The 17,045-nt window shown below is 51.3% G+C and overlaps 2 protein-coding genes and 3 gene segments (V, D, J or C); all 5 read left to right on the top strand.

Moving 5' to 3' along the window:
• The window catches only part of LOC128781375 (immunoglobulin lambda variable 5-39-like), a 591,472-nt gene that overhangs the window by 534,572 nt on the left and 39,855 nt on the right, over positions 1-17,045 (top strand).
• Positions 1-17,045, top strand: part of LOC112310504 (immunoglobulin lambda variable 5-45-like) — a 715,836-nt gene that overhangs the window by 662,883 nt on the left and 35,908 nt on the right.
• The window catches only part of LOC128779138 (immunoglobulin lambda-1 light chain), a 99,507-nt gene that overhangs the window by 52,946 nt on the left and 29,516 nt on the right, over positions 1-17,045 (top strand). The window lies entirely within an intron of this gene.
• LOC139441033 (probable non-functional immunoglobulin lambda variable 11-55) overlaps positions 1-17,045 on the top strand; it is a 511,832-nt gene that overhangs the window by 473,659 nt on the left and 21,128 nt on the right.
• The window catches only part of LOC112310363 (immunoglobulin lambda-1 light chain), a 51,698-nt gene that overhangs the window by 22,209 nt on the left and 12,444 nt on the right, over positions 1-17,045 (top strand). The window contains exons 1-2 of one of the 6 annotated variants that reach the window (XM_053928365.2): positions 10,935-11,045; positions 11,158-11,471. The exons of 4 other annotated variants lie outside the window; for them this stretch is intronic. In XM_053928365.2, coding sequence (XP_053784340.1) covers positions 11,000-11,045; positions 11,158-11,471 — 360 coding nt within the window. In that variant the 5' untranslated portion in view covers positions 10,935-10,999. Of the gene's footprint in view, positions 1-100; positions 421-10,934; positions 11,046-11,157; positions 11,472-17,045 lie in introns of those variants that run through there. One more of the 6 variants, XM_071221892.1, reaches the window with a different exon arrangement.

Raw genomic sequence — 17,045 nt, 5'->3', positions numbered from 1 at the left:
CCCCCAAACCTTGATCTCAGCCCAGACCCAGACTTACAGTGGGCCCTTATGGGAACAGGCCCTTAATTCTCAATCTCTCTCTTGTCTCCACCCCTTGCAGGTTCTGTGTTTTCCTCAGAGCTGACACAGCCGCCCTCGGTGTCTGTGGCCCCAGGACAGACGGCCACCGTCACCTGCCAGGGAGATATCCTCACACAATCTGATGACTACGGGGAAGCATCTACTGTGAACTGGTACCAGCAGAAGCCCGGCCAGGCCCCTGTAATGGTCATCTATGATGATAGCAACCGGGCCTCAGGGATCCCTGACCAATTCTCAGGCTCCAAATCAGGGAACACGGCCACCCTGACCATCAGCGGGGCCCAGGCCCAGGACGAGGCCTACTATCACTGTCAGTCATGGGACAGCAGTAGTGATGCTCACAGTGACACAGGCCGACGGGGAAGTGAGACACAAACCCTTCCTCTGTCTGTGTCTCACTCTCCTCCAGCCCCAGGGGGACTGTGCAGGAAATCATGCGCCATCAGCTCAGGTCCCCTGATCTGAGATCCCACAGCTGCCCCCTCCTGGAGCCCTCAGGCAGCTCTGCAGAGGGTGGGTCAGGAGCGAATTCAGGGCTGGCTGATCCAGGCTGTCCTGGTGGGTCGAGGAGAAGGTATGAGTTGTAGAAAGAAGTCCTGACTTGAAGGACATACAGATGGAAATCTATATCCAGTGGGCCTTGGATTTCCATGTACAGTGACTGGGCCACTTCCCGGCAAAATGTACTAGATTAATCCCCAGGTTCTGAAACGCTGGGTTCCCTGGCAGCTGGGATTCTGAATGGAACACACTAGTAGAGTGGGCACTGGGGATCCACCGTGATCCCCAACCAGGGCTTTCACACCCACCCACCCCTGCTGGGAGCCCCAGGCAGCTCACATTTGTGCCCTCACCGGGAAGTCCGTGGTGGCAGAGAATTGCGCCCCCACGGGTGGTACGTGCTTTCTCTGAGCATGTCTCAGGCCGAATGACCGCTCGATGCCAGGGTCCCCAGGCCCTGCCTCTGCTGAGGATCCTGTGCAGTTTCCCGCTCAGTCCTCACTTGTTACCACAGGGCAGGTCTGCCCGCCTCGGCTTCCTTCCAGACAGACCCCCTGACTGGCTCTCCGTGTCAGAGGGAGTCCTCAGGGCCCCCGAGAGGACATAACAGCCCAGGGGAGTGTGTGGGAGAGGAGAGGGCCGCACAGAGATGACCCTCTGGGCATCTACAAACGGTCCCCGGGAGACTGGTGAGCGCACATGGGAGGAAACCAGCTGAGGCTCAGGAGGGAACCAGCCAAGGACACCAGAGGGGACGGTCCCAGGTCAGCACTCCAGCCTACAGTCCTTGTGGCCTTCGGGTGGGAAGCTCCCACTTCAGGCATCAGGTGGACCAGTCAGAAGAGCTTTGACTCAGAGGTGAGAAAATTAGCCCCAAACTAAAGACTCCTCTGGTGCCATCGAAGAGACGATTAGAGCAAGTTGAGAAACAATCAGATCTGTCCAAGTACCTTTACTGAATCCAAATATAAAAATCAAAAGCATCAAGAGAAATACAGATATTAATACCCAACAAGGGAAAACTCACAATAGCCTGCATCCTATGAAAAATTTTCTGAAAAAGAATTAGGAAAATATGAGCTATTATAAGTACAAAAAGCAATGAATCCAAACTTGCCCTGAAATTTCCTTGATGATGTAATTCATATTCAAGGATATAAAAGCAATTATTATAACTGGCTCGTGAGGGTAGAAGAAAGACTGAACGCGTTACGTGGAGATACAGAGGAATAAATAGAGATACAAACTGAACTTGTGCAAATGAAAACGACGGCATCCGAGACTCAAAAGTACAAAGCATGGGGTCGACAATAGATGGGATGCTGTAGAAGCAAAGTTTAGTGAAACTGATGGATTGCCATAGAACATATACAAAACGAAACACAAACAAAAATGATGAAAAAGGTCAGAACCTCTTTGAGTTGTAACAATTTCAAAGGGCCTAAATATGCATCGTTGGAAGCAGTGAAGGGGAAAAGTTGGCAAGTACGGGGTTGGGGTCACTAGAGAAACGGCAGAAATATGATCAAAATATTTCAAATTGGTTAAATTGTAAAGGCACAGATCCATGAACCTTAACAAACTCGAGCACAAATGAAAGACAGAGAGAAAGAAAGACAGGGAGAAAGGAAGATGGAAGGAAGGAAGGAACGAAGGAAGAAGGGAAGGAAGGAAGGAAGGAAGGAAGGAAGGAAGGAAGGAAGGGTGAAAGAGAGAGGGAGGGAAGGAGGGAGGGAGGGAGGGAGGAAGGAAAAGAGAGAGAGAGAAAACCACACCAACCGTTTCATAGCAAGATTGCTTAGGGAAAGATGATCTCGAAAGCAGTCGGAGAGAAGACATGGCCTGTAATGAGGACCAGACAATGGTAAGGGGAGATTTCTCTGAAAAACAATGCAACCAAGAGATGGAAGGGTCCTAAAGTGAGACAGAAAAAAAGGCCCTTGAATTCTTTACTCAGGTAGAGTGTCTTTCAAAGTTAAAGGCAAAATAATAGTGTTTCCGGCGTACCAAACAAACGGAATTAACCACACGCAGACCCCCACTGCGGGACAGAGTGAGACACCCTCAGACACAAGGAGAATGACACCCGATAGGAAAGGTGTCCACACAAAGAATCGAAAAGCTTCAGACAGGGTAACTACATGGACACAGTTCGGATAGAGGACAGAATATAGAGAGTTTTGAGAAAGGATGGACCACAGACACAAACACCTATTTCCAGGAGTACAAGTGAGTGGAATGTATCGAAGCGCAGTGTAAACAACGAGACACGCAGACAGAACGCTCAGGCCCAAACCAGCACAACACACACGGGTCTCCAGGGCACGTGACCTCTCTCCCAAACAGACGTTTCTGGGGACACGGAACAGGGTCCTAGATTCAGAGGAGGCGGGAGAAGGTATAAGGAGGATAAATGGTCATGGAAAAAATACAATAAAAAAGTTACACATCAAGAAAATAAATAAAAGATAGAAATTACACATTGTATTTTCTCCAGAGGGGAATACAATTAGAAATCAATACAACAATTTTTGAAATTGATGAGAAAAACAGAAATTTAAAAGCGCACACCCAAATAGTCAATGGAGAAATCAAAGGAAAAGTGGAAAATGTGTTCACAGTGAATGATGGTGAAGACATGGCGTATCAACCCAACGGAAGGCCTCCAAAGCCGTGCTTAAGAGAGCGTGTTCATCTCTGTGTGTGTGTGTGCATGCTCTCTTAATGTGTGCACTGTATGTTACACACGAGTGTGCACACACCAAAGTGTATACCTGCCCTGTGTGTTTATGTGTACGTATCCACAGGAATATAGTTCCCTCCAAGGAGTGCCTTGCATATTCGTATTTATACAACCAAATCCATGTATTTACCCTGACTTATATACAGGGGGGTCAAAGTAGGTTTCCAGCGGTGAATACACAACAGAGTGTATTCTTCTATTGTTATGTATTTGCGATTGTATTATTATCTACACAAACAACTATAAGACTACTGTTGCCCTACTGGTATTAATTATTATGTGTAATATACTTACATGTACTTAATGTATATTAACAAACAGAGTTAAAAATATTTTTCTGTTTCTAAATTCTAATACATATATATGATCTCAAATCAGCAACATAGCATTTCAATTTCAGACGTTAGAAAAAGAAGAGTACACTGAACCAAAGCAGACAAAATAAATAATAAAGATTAGATGACATATTAAGGAAAGAAGGACTAAAGAATATCAACAAAACTAAAAGTTTGTTATTTTAAAACATAAACAATGTTGACAAACTTTTAGCTAGACTGATTATATTTTATTTACTTATTTACTTATTTATTTATTAAAGATTTTTATGTATTTATTTTTAGAGAGAGGAGAAGGGAGGGGGGAAACGAGGGAGAGAAGCTTCAATGTGAGAAACATCGATCGGTTGCCTCTCAAATGCACCCTGACCAGGAACTGAACCCGCAACCCAAGCATGTGCCCTGACTGGGAATCCAACCAGTGACCTTTTGCTCTGCAGGATGGTGTTCAGTCCACTGAGCCACACTGCTCAGGGAGAGACTGATTATATTTTAAAAAGATAAATTACTAAGTACATGTAATAAAGAGGAGACAATACTACCGGCATCGCAAAAGTGAAACAAGACTTTGAGGATATAAGGGAACACTACGCATTCCAGAGAAAGTAGATGCAGTGGACAAGTTTCTAGAATAAGAGAAATTGCTGAAACTCACTCAGTGAAAACTAAGAAAACCTGATGAAGCTTGCAACAACGCAGAGAACAAATAATCCCAAACTACCCACAAAGAAAGGCCCAGACACAGACGCTTCACTGGATAGTGGCATCGCACATTTAAAGAACAATTATTACCAATTATTCATAAACTCTTCCAAAGAATAGAAAAGAAAAAGACACCTACCGGCTCATTCAAGATCAGCTTTACTGTGAACCCCAAATCAGATAACATATCGCAAGGAAAGAAAACTGCACATCAATAACCCTTATGACACAGACCCGGAACCCTCCGCACCACCCTAGAAAACCAACCCAGCCGCCTGCATAAAGGGGCATGCACCACGACCGGCTGGCATTTATCCCGGGAACGCAGGCTTGTTTTAGCACCTGGAAACCAATCAACGCCAGACGCCATAGGAACACAGTAGAGAACAAAGCATCATTGTCTTCTCGGTAGTCACGAGGTTTTCACGCCCCTCGCCCTTGCTTCTAGCTGTGTTTCTAGCCCTCTCACCTCCTCAGAAGGTGCGATTGCTGCTGTGGAGAGGGGATTGGGTGGGTTCTTCCGCGCAAAGGTTCTGGATGGCCGCACCCAACGGTGAAGACTCTCCTTAAAAAATGATACAGGGCTGTAACGCTGTGTTTCCGAATGTGTGGCGGTCAGAGGCTGCCTCCCAGACAAGTGATGCGCACACAGAACCGAAAGGAGGCTGGGGCTCAGGCAGGCACTGGGTGAGGAAGGGGCCACGGGAGGGGTCAGTGCGAGAGAAACACGTGCAGAGACTGCAAGGCAGACAGAGGAGAGCACGTGTGGAAAGCAGGAATGTCCAGACCCACTGGAGCGAAGAACAAATGATGTCATGAATATTTATTTTTATCTGCATGTTTCATGGGGACACCCCCATCCTCTACCCCCCCATGTGGCTGGTGGAAATATGTTTGTAAAACGGTTTTTTCCACGTCATTACAGGGTGTAGCACCTGAATCAGACTCAGCCTGACGAAGGCAGGACAGTTAAACACCAAGAGCCAGGTGGCCTCGGAAGGAGTTGGGGACACAGCAGGAGGAAGTGAGAGTTTCCATGGTGACCTAAACCAAGGCTTCTGAACCTCTGTGAGCACACAAGTCCCCTGGGGTCTCTTAAAACCCCGATGCAGCTGCAGCAGGTGAGGGGTGGGCCCAGGAACCTGCCTGTCTGACTGACCCTTCCCAGGACCACACTGGGAGTGGCTTCACCCTGTACACCTGCTACTCAGAGCTCAGTGACAGTCACCACAGGAAGGCACAATCTGTCGATCACAGACCAGCTCTCCCTCCCTCCCGGGCTCCTAGTGGTCTTGACCCTGCGCTCACCCCTGCCCACATCTCTCCCTCCCATCACAGGGGGGCCTCTCTGTCCTGACTTCCCCCCTTCCCAGTACATGAGGCCCTTGGACAGATGGTGACCATATTCTGTGCTGAAGCAGTAGTGACACCGGAGGTTATAATCATGTCTCCTGATACCAGTGTCTCCTGATACCAGCAGCTCCTGTGCACAGCCTAACATGGCTGAGGTGCAAGGTCGAGAATCAAACCTCACAGACCAACAGACACCAACTCTGGCAACTGGGCCTCCCTGAGCATCTTTCGGCCCGAGCCCAGCCACAAGGTTTATTTTTGTGGCTCCCAGGTGGGGTGTGGAAGGGGCTCTTCCCCGCTGTGTGTTAGTGCTGAGGAAGTGAGATCAAACCATCCCAGGCTGCCCCTCCTGCCCTCAGTTCTGTTGTCAGCTCCAGTGATAAGGGACACCTTTCATGTTCAAGCACAAAGAAATGAGGTCCCTTCCTCTCTCCCACCACGAGGTTGGTGGATCCTTGAGAGCACAGGCTCACTGAGATCACCTGAGAATGAAGTTTCTCTCTGCCTGTGGTCTGTGTGCTCAGTCACCCACCAGATGCCTCGTGAGACGCGGGTATGGTGCTGTCTGGGTGGCTCAGAGTCCCGCTGGGACAGCGCACAAGTGTCACCTTGAGATCCTGCCTCTAGCTACTGCTCGTCCTCGGACAGAAGCCTCGGGGTCCAGATTTTCAGATCTGTTCCTCCTTCTCGTTACCAGGGGAAGTAATGGGAGCAGGCACTTGATCTGGCCTGACCGCCATGTTACCCAGGAAGCAGATTTGAGGGAAGGGAGCGCCTGCTGCCTGCAGGGACTCAGGCTTGGTCAGCATCCAGCAGAACCCTGAAGGAGCAATGGGACCTACCACTGGAGATGCCTCCCACCTCCTCACAAATCCCTTTCCACAGCCTACGGCCGATTCAGCTCCTGCTCTTCATCCTCCATAGGGGATCGACCTTATCAAGTCAACACCAAATTCTCTTTCAAGGTTGTGTTCGAAAGTCCCATCCTCGGGGAGGCCCCCACGACACAAAGACCAAGAGAGATGCCTTTGCTGAAGCATCTTGTCGGACTCCATAGCGCCCCCTTTCCAGCTCTCTGCACAGCTCTTGTCTCCTTTGTCCCTTGCATCTCCATTAGACTCGGTCCTGTGATGAACAGATTGGGCAACAAGCACCTGGAAGGAGCCAGCCTACTGCTTACGCTCTGAGAGCAGCATCCTTAGGGGGGACTCCAGTAGTTGCTGGTGCCGTGGCCACTGACACCACACACCAGAGTGGGGGGTGACAATAGAGATTTACTGTCTCCCAGCTGTGAGGATAGCAGTGAGAGATCAATAGTCAGCTGGGCTGGTGGTCTGTGGGCTGTGAAGGAGAGACACCCCCTGCCTCCCTCTAGCTTCTGGGGGTCGCTGGCATCTCTGTTGTCATTGGCCGATGGACTCTGCCTCCCTCTTCACGTAACATTCTCCCTTATGAGCATCTGTCTCTGTATTTTCCCCTTTCACTAAGAACACCAGCCTAATGAATCAGGGGTCACCCTACTCCAACATGACCTCATCGTGAAGAACGACATCTACGACATGCCTAACTCCATGAGCTCTCACCTGAGGTAGTGAAGATTAGGGCATCAGCATACGAATTTGGGGCACACGATTCAACCATCAACACTGTCTTTGTTGTGATGGGGTCTACCCGCCTCCTAGGAGGCCCACAGGCTGGGGTGTACCACAAGCTCTCAGGGATCAGAGGAGGCATCACTGGGGCCCAGAAAGACCCTGACCCTCCCCTGAGTGGCCCCTCTCTGTGCAGCACGGCCAGGCTCCATCCTTGTTCTCTGACATCGCCACAGGGAACGAGTCTCTGACACGAGACAAAGTATCCTCCACAGCTTCCCAGTCTGGTAGAAGTGGGGCAAGGACCGCCTACTTCCAGTGAAGGACTCCGAGGACCCTGACTTTTTGATAGAGACCCCAGGACACCACCTGATCTGCTTCCCCTCCCCCTGAAGATCTTGGTTCTCCTGATTCAGCTCAGCTCTGCATTGATATGGTGACTCTAGAACCCTGTTAAAACTCTCCTGTGCCCAAGGGGTCATGTGAGGTGCCCCTTCTCTCTCTGCCCAGTGGCATCTGTCTGAGCCCTAAGCCCATCAGCCCTCACCTGGCACCCTGACATCCTGGCGGCCCTCGGTGGACGGGTCAGCAGACACACACTGATGCCAGCATGTGCGGGTCAGGCTGCAGCTTCTGCAGAACCAGGCTCCCCTCCCAGAACCTGAAGTCGCACTCGGGGCAGAGTCCAGTTAGACAGCAAGGGTGATATGACACATGTCACAGGTCTCCTCCAATGTGGAGTCGTTCTGCCTCTGCTCTACTGGACACGCTGAGATGTTGCTGGTGGAGGACGAGAACCAGGTCCCTGGACTAAGGCCTAGTGGACAGGAAAGGGGCTGAGTGCCGGTGGCTCGGTGACCTCTGCGGAGGGCACTGCACTGGGGCCACGTGCCCCTGTGTGCGTTTGGTGTTGCCAGGAAATGTCGTCTACTCACATGTCCCAACTCACAATATTTTTATGTTTACTTAACTTTTATCAGTTTTCTGTCTTCAGTGTCTTTGCTCTATCATGAAAATAAAATAAGGGTATTAATGAAGAAGTGTGAGTACACACTCGTGTGTGCTTCATATGTGTAAAGCACCAAATGCTTCATAGTTATCAAACCCTTTAATATCAGCCCCTCCATTAGATAAGCATTCTCACCATCACCCCATTTGACAGAGGGAGAACCTGAGACATGAACAGATGAGCTTTCTGTCTGAGCTCCAAACTAGAAAGTGGACCCGCGGTAGCAAACCAAGGTCCTGGGCCCAGAGTCCCTGGTCTTCACCACAGTCCTGCGGAGTCTCACTGTGCTCTCAAAGGGCAGACTTGCCACCTCTTTAGGTGCCAGAAAGTTCCCTCTCCTCTTTCACAAGCAGGGGACGGATGACCTGGTTCTGCAGCGCAGCCCTGTCCCATAGCAATGAAGTGTGAATCCCCCAGGAAACCTAGGCTTCCCAGAGTCCGCATTTACAGGTTAAACAGGTAGAATCCATTTCCTTAAAATATTTATTTAAGTTCAATCAGTTTGAAATATTTCAATGTGAAGTAAACAGAAAGACTTTTTGATACTTTTCCATTATGTTCATAGTAAGTCTTTGAAATCTGCCATGTCTCTCAGAACTACAGCTCATCTCCACTGGGTCGACCCATATTCATGCTAAACAGCAGCGTGTGGCTTGTGGCACCAAATAGGACAGAGTAGGATCAGGGGGATGAGGTGTCTCATGTAACTGTCCATGTAGGGACTCACCATGTGCTGCTCATCACGGACACACTCACGGCCACCAGGGGGCGATACAGGGCCCCAGAACCCAGCGCCTCTTTAGGGAGCAAGGGCTGCTCCACTTTCCACCCAAACCAGGAATCCTGAGGCCAGAGAAACAAGGAAATTATCACACCATGTGTCCACACTACTTTCATTCTTACACACGCGTTATTAAATATGATTACAATTTTAAAGATAAATCTGAGCTACAAACACATTAAAAATCTGTGTAATGAATGGCAATACTCCTTTTGATTTTTTGAAAAAATATTGCTGCAAAATATTGCTCAGTAGAAAGATCATTTCCATAAGCATTATGCAAGGCATAACATGATGTTTTCTGCAGAGATACAAAGGAAACAGAAAACATAGGAATATTTTATTAAAGTTAGATGACTTCCTATTCCCCACAAAGAGATATCTCTGCCAAAGTCACTAGCACAGATCACGTTTTGAAGGTGAAATCTCCCAGGATGGCACTCACAGGTGACCTCGCAGGTGGTCAGGAGACCCAGGGCACAGGTGTGAGACTGGCCTGCAGGAGTGACCAGCGGGCCCCATGGGGACCCTGAGGTGTGAGTGTGAGGAGTGGACACCCCGGGGTGGGAAGGGCAGAGAGGAGCTGCAGTGGTCCCCTCATCTGGGGACAGCGGTGGGTGTGTCTCAGACACGGGACCCCAGACCTCTCTCCACTGTCTCTCAGACCAAACTCGGACTAGTGAGTCAGGGGTCTGTCTGTCTGTCTGTGCACGAGTCCCGGCAGGGCTGCACCATCACCCCCAAGTACAGCGCCTCCAGCATTTTGTACGTGAACTCGTTCTACTGCATCCTCAGCACCACCAGGGTGACAACCAATGTATTTGTCCGGGGTAGCAGGTAAAAAGTGCTTGCTTGCCAAACATAAAATTTTGAAGTTTTATAAAATTAAAAGGTTTCTCTCCAGATACTGACACTTGTGAGAACTCAACGGCTTTGACCACGTGAGAAAAACAACCCTGATGTAAACCGTTGGAAACCTAGCCTGATGCAAACCCTGCCCAGTCACCTGATGCCCAATGCCCCTTTGACACGGGACCCTGTGCCCTCTGCCAGGGAGGGAGCTACAGGAGGGTCCCCGCGTTTCCCACACACAGTCCCGCGTGTCATTGGGAAATGCAGGTGCCAACACTGAGGACCTGAGCGCTCTTCAAAGCAGACTCCGGGAGGACGGTGCCCGGGAACAAAAAAGAGGGCGGTGACAGGGGGCCTGGGGTGAGGGTGGCAGGGACACGGGGCCCAGAGAGGGGAGGGGCAAGGAGAGGACTCAACACTCAGGCTCTGGGTCAGCCTCCTGGACTGAAGTCTTGCTGCATCATCACTGCCTTGGGGGGGCTCTGGGAGACTCATAACCTCTCAGTGATGGCCCCCTGCCCATGAGACCAGAGGAGGGGCTGGGCCTTCAGCACAGGGATGACGTGTGTTATTCTGATGTCAGGTTATTATGATGTCAGGTGAGAGGTGCATATAAAACACTCACCAAGGTTCACCATTCATTAAGATCTTAGAAGTAGCCATCTGATGCACTAGCTAAACATTCCACCTGTGGACACCAGGGGGCACTGTGGGTCCTGGTTTGGGGAACATTACAGGTTAAGAGCCCTTGGCTGTGCTCAATTGCAAAGGGCACCACTGAGGCTCCTTTGAAGACACATCTGTCGGGTAAAATCAATTCTTAACAATGAAACCAACACTTCGACCTTGTTCTGACAACTGGAAATTACCAGCAGGAAGCTGTTAGGCTCAGGGTTGACACAAGAGCTAAGACAGACTAGGTGAGGAGCGGAGAACACATTTGCATTCATGCTCCTCCCTCTCGAGCTGCAAGAAGATAAGACAGGGGCTTGGAGAGGCCAGTGCCAGCTGGGGAGCCTCAGGGCAGAGCTCCTGGAAGCCATTCCCACCATGGACTGGGCTCCCTTCTACCTCCTGCCCCTGGTGTTCTTCACAGGTCAGAGCATCCCTGGGCACTCAAGGGTTCAGGTTTTCTCCAAGAACAGCTCCTAGGGGCAACTGTCCAGTCTCGGTGCATTTGGACTCATCCCTGTGTTTTGTGTTTGCAGGTCTGTGCGCTGAGCCTGTACTGACCCAGCCCCCGTCTGCTTCTGCCTCCCCGGGAGCTTCGGTCAAGCTCACCTGCACCCTCAGCAGTGAGCTCAGTGGCTATACCATTCGGTGGTATCAGCAGCAGGCAGGGAAGGCCCCTCGGTTTGTGCTGTACGTGCAGAGTAGCGGAAGCCACAGCAAGGGGGACGGGATCCCGGACCGGTTCTCAGGCTCCAGCTCTGGGGCCGACCGCTACTTGACCATCTCCAACCTCCAGTCTGAGGACGACGCTGACTATTACTGTGCAACATGGTACAGCAGTGGTAATGCTCACAGTGACACAGGCCAACAGGGAAGTGAGACACAAACCCCCTTCCTCTTCTGTGTCACACTCTCCTCCAGCCCAAATAGGACCACAGACAAAGCCATCAACAGGTCTGGCCCAGGCCCCCAGACCTCAGATCCTCAGGCTGCCCCTCCTCAGCCTCAGGCAGCTGTGCAGAGGATGGCACAGCAGGGATTCAGTCTCACAGGAAGGGGAGGACCTGGTGTTTCCAGGGCCTGCACGTGAGTTGGAGACAGAGGGCGTAGGTGGAAGGACACACAGACCAGGACCCACATCCAGTGCTAATTGTCCTTGATTATCCTTGTAATGGTGACTGGGCCCCTCGTTGGTTGCCTGTCCTGGGTTTGTCCCCAGAATTTCCCGGCTCAGCAGAGCTCAGGAGGCCGCAGGATGTCCTGGACGCCTGGGTTCTGAACAGAGCAAACCCTGGCAGGGCTGCTGATGACCACCTGCATCCCCCCTCAGGGCTGACCCTCCCCCACTCCCCTGCTGGGTCCACATGAGACCCCAGACACAAACCTCACTGAAAACACACACAGAAGCGTCATGTGCTGGAGGGCATGAGGGAGCCTCACGTGCCCGGGACTGCAGTCTCTGAAGCAGAGAAGCTTGGGGGAGGCAGAAAAATTGTTTGAGGAAATACTGGCCAAAAATGTACCCATTTCAGTGAAAACTGAGATCCTACAGATCCAAGAAGATGAACAAAACTCAAGCACAAAAAACATACAGGAAACATCAAAGCCAAACTCCTCACACATCACACAGCCAAACTCCTGGTCCAGTGCTGACAACAAAGCCTCAGAGACACGAGGCCCGTCCACGGAGAGGACGAAGCAGAGGGATCCGGCTAGAGGTCTCCCTGGAAACAACACAGACGAGGGGAGAAGGGAGCAGAGTGTCTGAAAACTAAAAGCAAGAACAGAACTTCAACAAAAACCTCTCTACTTTCAAATCTTTACCCAGTGAAAATATCTTCCAAAAAAGGAAGCAAAGTTGAACGTTCTCAGATGTACAGAAACTGGGAGAACTGACACCCACGGACGCTCTGACCCAGAAAGGCCACGGACACGCCCAGGACAGAGAGAAATGGGAATCTACAAAGAGAAATTAACGGCGTCAGGTATCGTTACCCGTGGATAAATATGAAATATTTTGTCATGTTATTCCACAAAAGATATCACTGTTTAATGCAAAAACACTATACCAATATATGTTGTGGTTTATAATACATCATGTTACCTCAAAGGTTTGAGAGGAAGAGGAACGTGTTATGATAAACTCAGGTGTCTCACTTACACCTAGTTAAGGTCCCATATGACATTTTCCCACAAGTTCGTAACTTCGGCAGCAGGAGAGAAGTGTTGTCAGAATTCTCTGAATCACCAGACAAGGTCCCGTGGGACTTCCTGTGCAAACCAGGAAGGGAAGCAGCAGCCCCTGTGTAGTGATGGTCCTGGTGGGTCACCTGCTCGCCCACCTGGCTGACACAGGACAGGGGTCACAGTGCAGTGGCTCCTCCCTCCCCTGGGTCCCCCTTCAGCTGCTCTGACTCCTGGGCCAGGTGTGTGTGCTCAGTGTGACATCTGTCCTGCCCCTCCTCCCTTAATGCTACAGATTTACGTCACGTGGGGCCGACCTGGTTTGCACCATAACCACCTTAGCTTCTCACTGTCCTTCCTGCTCAGACCGAACAGACCCTCCTCCCAGGGCATGGACCCTGCTGTCCCCACACTCACGTCCTCCTACTGCTTCCTCTTCCCACCCTGATGGCAGCTCCAGGGTCCCCTCCAGAGAGACCCCTGCAGCCTGTCCCCACAGAGGACTTGCCTGTCCATTCTTGTCTGATCTCATCTAATTCTCTGAATACTACAGCAGCTGCACAGTTATTCCCCTGTAATTATTTTATTGATTGCTTGATTGATTTGTTAATTATTTCCCTCACTAGTCAGGAAATTCTGTAATGCAAACACACCCGACAATGAGAGACGTGGGCAGACAAGAGATCTTTTTCTTCTGCAGCAACGAGTTTGGGTTTGGACGATTGTCCGCAGACGCCCACCATCCCTGTGAGGTCCTAACGTCTCTCACTTTATGTTCCGCCAACCCTGCTATGCACGCTCTGCCCTCCTTCTTGTTGCAGACAGACCTCAGCATGGCCACTGCAGCTCAGCTGTCACACCCAGGGTCAAGGTCTGTGCATAGGAGTTGCACAAATCTAGCCTCTTCTTTCCTTCACAAGAGCTCAAATTCTTAGGAAAATACCCAGCTGAGTGACACACCCATGAGTCAGCAGGGAGCCACAAGTTCAATACCGGCCAAGAGGGACTCAGGAAGAGCAATCGCCTGTCTTTGAGCAGAGGATCGAAGACAAGGTACAGGTAGAATGTAGGTGACTGTGCTGTGTCACCCAAACCAGCGTGTCCCCCGGGTGCTCCCATTGCACACTGGCATGTGAGAGGCAGGAGTGGTCCCATTCACATGTCTTACCCAGGACACAGTGTCTGGCACACAGAGTGGGGCTGAATCACTGATGCTGGGTGAGCGTCTCCTGTCTCAGTCTTTGGGGCAGATGCCGCCAGCGCTCTGTTTTCAACCTGCACTAGGGTGGCTCAGTGAGAGGCAGTCCCTGTGTCCCTTGTCCCCCATGCAAGCCCCAGAATCAAACCACCACCTCAGGGATATGTCAGAGATGCTTTAGGTGGGCCCGCCCTCTCATCCTCCCAATGAGCCTGTTTCATACTTTCATGGGCGATCTGAGCTGCTTGTGCCTGGTCTTGAGGCCGGCGGTGGTTACGTACAGAACAGCAACCCCCCGTGGAACCAGCAGTCCGTGGATCAGGGAGTTACCACCTGAGAACAGTAGGTTCAGACTCTCCACCTCCACAGAGGACACACCTGCTCCTCCTGCAGCCTGTGTGGGGAGGCCACCAGGGGGCAGCAGAGACCACCACGCAAAGCCTCCTGGAGACTGTGGGGGCCTGGGGAATTCTACCATGCAGGGGGATTATTATAATTTATGTTTTAAATCATCTGTTGTTTACTAATAATTGATATAATGTAAATGTCCTAAAACAGGCGGTTTATTAACCACCATTCACACCTGTGGAGAGAATAGTAAGTTTTCCACAGTGTCACCTTTGACACGGATGACAGAACATTCTGACTGAGTCTCTCAGACTGGGTTCCTGTAGAATTGGTCATTTATCCACCTCAGGCCCGGGTAATTCACTCCTGTCCAGCCACCCCATTCATGCTCACACTCTGTAACTGTCACACCTGCTCTATCACTGGGGCTGCCCCTGGCACTAGCGCACCCTGGGGACATGGGGCACAGCATCTATGACCTGTCCCAGGAGCTGGAACCGACTTGGAAACTGACAGCACCTCAGGGGCTCCAAGTGCTCCTTGTGCCCTGAGCAAGGTGGGGATGTCATTCAGCTCTGATGCTCACACACTGTCACTGGGGTGGGACCCTATTCGGACCTTGGTCTCACACTGTCACCACTACAGTTAACGCTCTCTAGTGGGTCCAGAACATACAGACAGATGTCACCTCTGAGCTCAGATGTGGCCACGCCACCCAAGGAGTGAGGCCATGAGACAGTCTGTGTTGGAGATGTCAGCCCCACTCTGTGGCACCAGAGGATGAACTGGAATCTCCTGGGAATGAGGTAGGGTGCAGGGACACCCTCTTTCTTCCCTGAGTCTCTCAGGCTGAGCCCCCATCAGGAACCACACAGCTCTCAGGCAGCAGCCCTGAGCCCTGGCTGATTTGCATACCCAGCAGCTCTCCCTGCAGCAAGGGGATAAGAGAGGCCTGGGAGGAAAGCTGCCCAGTCTTGGGCCTCAGGGAGCAGAAGTGGGGCACCTCCACCATGGCCTGGACCCCTCTCCTCCTCGGCCTCCTCGCTCACTGCACAGGTGCTCGGCCCAGGCCCCCACCCTCCCCCAGCCCCAGGGACCTAGACAAGCCTGACCCTGACTCTGGCTGAGCAGGGTGCTGCCTCTGGGCTCCAGATGCCCCTGACACAGCTGCAGGATGAGGGGATGGGGTGCTGTACCCTCCCCTGTCTGAGTGACCTGAGGGGCTGCACCTGCCAGGAGAAAGGGACAGGAAGGTCCTTGTTTCTTCACAGACTTCATGGGTCATCTAGGTCCGTGGGACACCCGGGCTGAGACCAATGACCCAGAGAATCCCTGTAGTTCGCCCAACACGGGCAGGCCGGGGTGTCCTGGGAAGGGGTCCTTCATCCTTAAACCCACCTCTCCTCTCTTCTCTTGCAGGATCTGTGTCCTCCCAAGGACACGGGAGGGGACAGGCACAGGTCAGCACACCAGCCTACAGTGCCTGTGCCCAGTCGGGGGGAGCTCCCAGTCCAGGCATCAGGTGGACGAATGAGAAGACTGTGCCCCACGGAAGGGAACTTAGTCCCCAACCAATATGTGTGCTGGTGGCATCTCAGAAAGTGTCAGTGAGAGCAGGTGGAGACAGGATGGACCTGTGACCAGGAAAGTCACTGAATTCCAAATGGGAATCCCCGACATAGTGGGACGCACACGTGTTCCAGATCCAACAGGAATCAGTCACGTTGCCTGGCTCCCTGTCAAACTTTCCCACGAATAATCAGGGAAACAGGACTGTCATGAATATAAAAACCACTTTGTCCAGAATGGCCCGGAAATGGCCCAGATGACACAGTTTGTGGACTAGGAGACAGAAAATGTGACTGTAACAGTATTTCCTCTGTTCACAAGGGAGAACGAATGGTTTGACATGACAAGGGAAGACAGAGAGGCCAAAAGTCCAAATTGGAAACCTAGATATAAAAGCTGTAATGTTGGGGATTCAAAATGCACAGGAAGAGGTTGACAGCCAATGAGATGCTACCAAAGACAACACTCAGCACTTGCTGTCAGAGCTAAAGAATCTATTCACAATGAAGCAGAATACAATGAAGACCAAGGTTAGAAAGGGACCCCACCTTCTCTTCAAACACACCCCATGTGGTTCTTTGTAAAACACTTTCTCCACAACATTGCAGGGTCCAGCACCTTAATGAAGCTCAGTGTGACAAGGGCAGGACAGCTCACCATGAAGACTCCAGTGTCCTAGGAAGGAGCTGGGGACACAGCAGGAGGAAGTGAGAGTTTCCATGGTGACAGACCAGGGCACACAGGTTCCCAGGGACGGACTAAGATGCAGATGCAGATGCAGCAGGGCAGCAGGGCAGGGTGGGCCCGGGAAACTGCCTGTCAGACCGTCCCCTCCTAGGATCACACTGGGGGTGGCTTCACTCCTGTCCACCTGTCACACACAGCTCAGTGACACTCATCACCTAAAGGTACCGTCTGTCTAGCACAGGGACCTGCTCTCCCTCCCTCCCAGACTCCCTGTGGCCTTGACCCTGCACTCACCCCTGCTCTCATCTGTCCCTCCCATCAAGGTTGGGGCCTGCTCTGTCCTGACTTCTCCCTTCTCCCAGACATATGGGGCCCCTGGACAGATGGTGACCATATTCTGTCAGGAGCAGCAGTGACATTGGACATTATAATTGTGTC

The sequence above is a fragment of the Desmodus rotundus genome, chromosome 7, assembly GCF_022682495.2.
Source record: "Desmodus rotundus isolate HL8 chromosome 7, HLdesRot8A.1, whole genome shotgun sequence".
Lineage (NCBI taxonomy): Eukaryota > Metazoa > Chordata > Mammalia > Chiroptera > Phyllostomidae > Desmodus > Desmodus rotundus.
The sequence above is the reverse complement of the archived record's forward strand: the minus strand, read 5'-3'. Positions and strand labels throughout refer to the sequence as shown.